General features: G+C 61.4%; 1 protein-coding gene across 1 annotated transcript in view; it reads right to left on the bottom strand.

Moving 5' to 3' along the window:
- Window positions 1-3: 3 nt before the first annotated feature.
- The window catches only part of LOC104537520 (arylsulfatase A-like), a gene marked incomplete at both ends in the record, with an annotated part of 3315 nt that continues 251 nt past the window's right edge, over window positions 4-3067 (bottom strand). The window contains 8 exon segments of the mRNA XM_010180424.1: window positions 4-231; window positions 234-290; window positions 404-506; window positions 901-1028; window positions 1193-1317; window positions 1795-1964; window positions 2418-2636; window positions 2912-2978. Of these exon segments, the coding sequence (XP_010178726.1) occupies window positions 4-231; window positions 234-290; window positions 404-506; window positions 901-1028; window positions 1193-1317; window positions 1795-1964; window positions 2418-2636; window positions 2912-2978 (1097 nt within the window).

Here is a 3067-nt window from a genome sequence, read left to right as displayed (position 1 = left end):
GGCAGCAGGAAGGCTTAGGGGTGCAGTTTGGCACGCAGCAGGGCTGCAGGGCGGGATCCCTGCCCTTTCTGATCTGGCTCTCCCCAAACTCCATGCGCTGCTCAAAGAGCACTTTCTGCAGTTTGATCTCCTGCAGCACCTGCAGCAACTCTGGCTCTGCGCTGCTCTGCAGCAGATCATAGTTCTCAGCAGGGTCTGACTCCAGGTCGAAGAGCAGCGGGGGCAAGTGAGGGGCAGGGGAGTCAGCCCGTGGCAGGCCTGGTCTGGGGTCGTATCGCTGTGAAAGGAACCTGCAAAAGAAACCCCCAGGCACAGCTCAGCTGCTTCTCTTTGGGCTCTGCACAGCAAAACCGTGCAGGACCTCACAAAGCATCCCATACAGAGGAGGGGAGGCAGCACTGACCTTGTGTGAAGAAATGGGCCTTGTACTTGCCAAGCCTGACGGCGAAGGGGCCGTGCAGCGGGTCAGGGGACGGCGGGTAGAAGAACATCACCTGGCGGGGACTCTGCGGGAGCAGTGGAGCTGAGCTCACCCCCGCAGCACCAAGGTTGAGGAAGAGCCCGAAGCAGGACCAGGCAGACCCCTGGGAGCTGCTCAGGAGCCCTGACACCACAGCCAGAGCATGGGCAGAGGAGGAAGCTGATGAGCAGCAGCATCGTGTCTGCTCCCTGCTCAGAGCCGCTGGGGCTCTGCCCATCCACAGGGGTTTGGCTGGGCAGCCCGTGGTGGGTGCTGGAGCAGAGCAGCTTGGGACAGCCCAAGAACCCCACAGCACAGCCCCAGCCAGGCAAAAGAGACCCCAGCCTAGGGAGCTCCCCTGACCCCGGCCAGTTCTGCTCCTCAGGCACGCAGCTCCACCCCCACACCCAGCGCCAGCTGAACCGGCCCACGGGACTCACCTTCCCAGCCCCAAACAGCACTGGACTCAGGTCGTAGCCATCCAGGGTGACTCTGGGCAGAGCTGCTCCAGCCAGGCCAGCCAGGGTGGGCAGGATGTCCAGGGTGCTCGCCAGCTCATGCGTCACTCCTGTCACCCCCCACAGCAAGGGACAAGGAGAGCTTCAAGCACCTGATCCCACTCCCAGCCCCACTTCTCTCCGCCCTCTGCTTGTCCCGGGGCAGCTGAGCTTTCACGACACCCTGCCTCGCCTGGCATCAGCACACAGAAGGCACAAGCAATGCAAGTCTCACCTGGAGCGATGCGGCCTGGCCAATACGCCATGGCTGGTTCCCGCATGCCACCTTCGTACGTTGTGCCCTTCCCACACTTCAGGAGGCCAGAACTGCCCCCGTGTGCCATCCGCATGGTGGAGGGGCTGCGAGAGAGAAGAAACACCCACCATCAGCTTCACAGGGTCACGACGCCTCTTCCCTGGTGCTGCCAAGCAGGCCACAACAAGAGAGACATGGTGCCAGTGAGTGACACTGCCGTCTTCCTCAGCCCTGCAAGGTGTGGGGCAGGTGAAGCTGCCAAGGTGTGCAAGATGCCCAAGCAGGGCACCAGAGACCAATGCCACCCACAAAGGGAATATTTAGGAAATTGGGGTAAACTGGGGCTCCTGTGGGCTCCTGGCCTGAAACCCACAAGGTTTCTGCCACACCAGCTGAGCCACAGGAACAAGGAAGAGATCACACGCTGGGTCCTCTCCGGAGCAGCGTCCACCTCTCACCTCACTTCAGGTCCCTGGGGTCTGCCACACCACGTCCCTTTTGCCCCAGCCACCAGTGCTTCCTTCCAGTTCCCCTGTACCACAGCAGCAGAATCTTACCAGTGATGAAGAGAGACCACTCACCCGTTGTCAGAGGTGAAAAACACCAAGGTTGTGTTTGCAAGACCATTTTCCTGCAGCGCCTGCAGCAGCTGTCCCACCGACCCATCGAACTCCGAGAGCGCATCACCAAACGGCCCACGCCGCGACTGCCCTGCGTACTCCCGGCTTGCGAACTGGGGGTAGTGTGTGTGCTGGAGAAAGGGCAGAGAAAGCTGCTACACGCACTTCCCCAGAGCTGTGTCTGCTTCCACGCTCCCCAGGGGACAGTGAACACCCAGCTGAGACATGGAGTTATGTGACAACACCCATGAGATGACAGGAGGCTTCACCCCAAGCTCAGAAATGGCACAAAGGAGCTGAGCCCCAGGAGAGGGTGTGGAGCCTTGAGTAGGAAGTTTTCCTGGGTGGACTCTGGACCCAAAGGAGTGGACAAAGCTCCAGGGAGCAGCAGCCCAGGAACATGATCAGAACGGTGCTGCCACGAGACCTAGGCGTGGGACCAGCAACCGCAGGGCAGCTGGGGGCAGGTGCTGACTGCTCAGCACGGCCCTGGGGCTGCAGAAGCAGAGATGCTTCCCTGCTCTCCTCACAGCACAGAGGCTCCCTTCCCCACCCTTGGGCCCGAAGCAGCCCCCCGCTCCTACATGGGAGGCGTAGTAGAGCAGGAAGGGGAGGCCTTGTCGCGCGCAGTCGGCGATGAAGTCCCGGGAGAACTTGTTGTAGAGTGGCACCAGATCAGGGAAGGAGACCGGCTGCTGCACGATGCTCTGGTTCCAGATCAGCGGGACTGGCACTAAGCCCTGGTCACAGGTCCCAAAGCACTTGATGTCAGGCGGGAAGCAGGTGAGATTCTGGCAGGGGCCCTGCAGAAAACAAATAACTGTGTCTTTTACTTGTGTTGTGGGACGGTGAGGAGAGGTGAGCAGAGTCCCACAGCAGCCCACCACCAGCTCCTGCGGGCACCCTTTGGGCAGCCACTCCCAGAAGCCCAGAGGTCTGTGCCCACCCTAGCACTGTCCAAGGACCGCGCTGCCCCCACACCATGCTCTCCCAACAGCGATTCAGAGGTTTCTTTGTAGCCCAGAAGCCGACCCTCCCGCCCTCGACAATGGCCCCGTGCAAAGCTGCACTATCCCACCAGTGCCTCTGAGATGGGCTGTCCCCTCCAGCACCTCTCTCCCCGGTCTGCAGCCACCTGCGCCCCTCTGTCCAGGCAAGCACAGACCCAGCCTCTGCGTGCTCAAGCAGGCTTTATCTCTTGGACACTCTCCTCTGCCAGCCCAGGACGCCCCTC

Source organism: Mesitornis unicolor, unplaced genomic scaffold, assembly GCF_000695765.1.
Source record: "Mesitornis unicolor isolate BGI_N332 unplaced genomic scaffold, ASM69576v1 scaffold9813, whole genome shotgun sequence".
Lineage (NCBI taxonomy): Eukaryota > Metazoa > Chordata > Aves > Mesitornithiformes > Mesitornithidae > Mesitornis > Mesitornis unicolor.
This window is presented reverse-complemented; position numbering and strand designations above follow the sequence as displayed.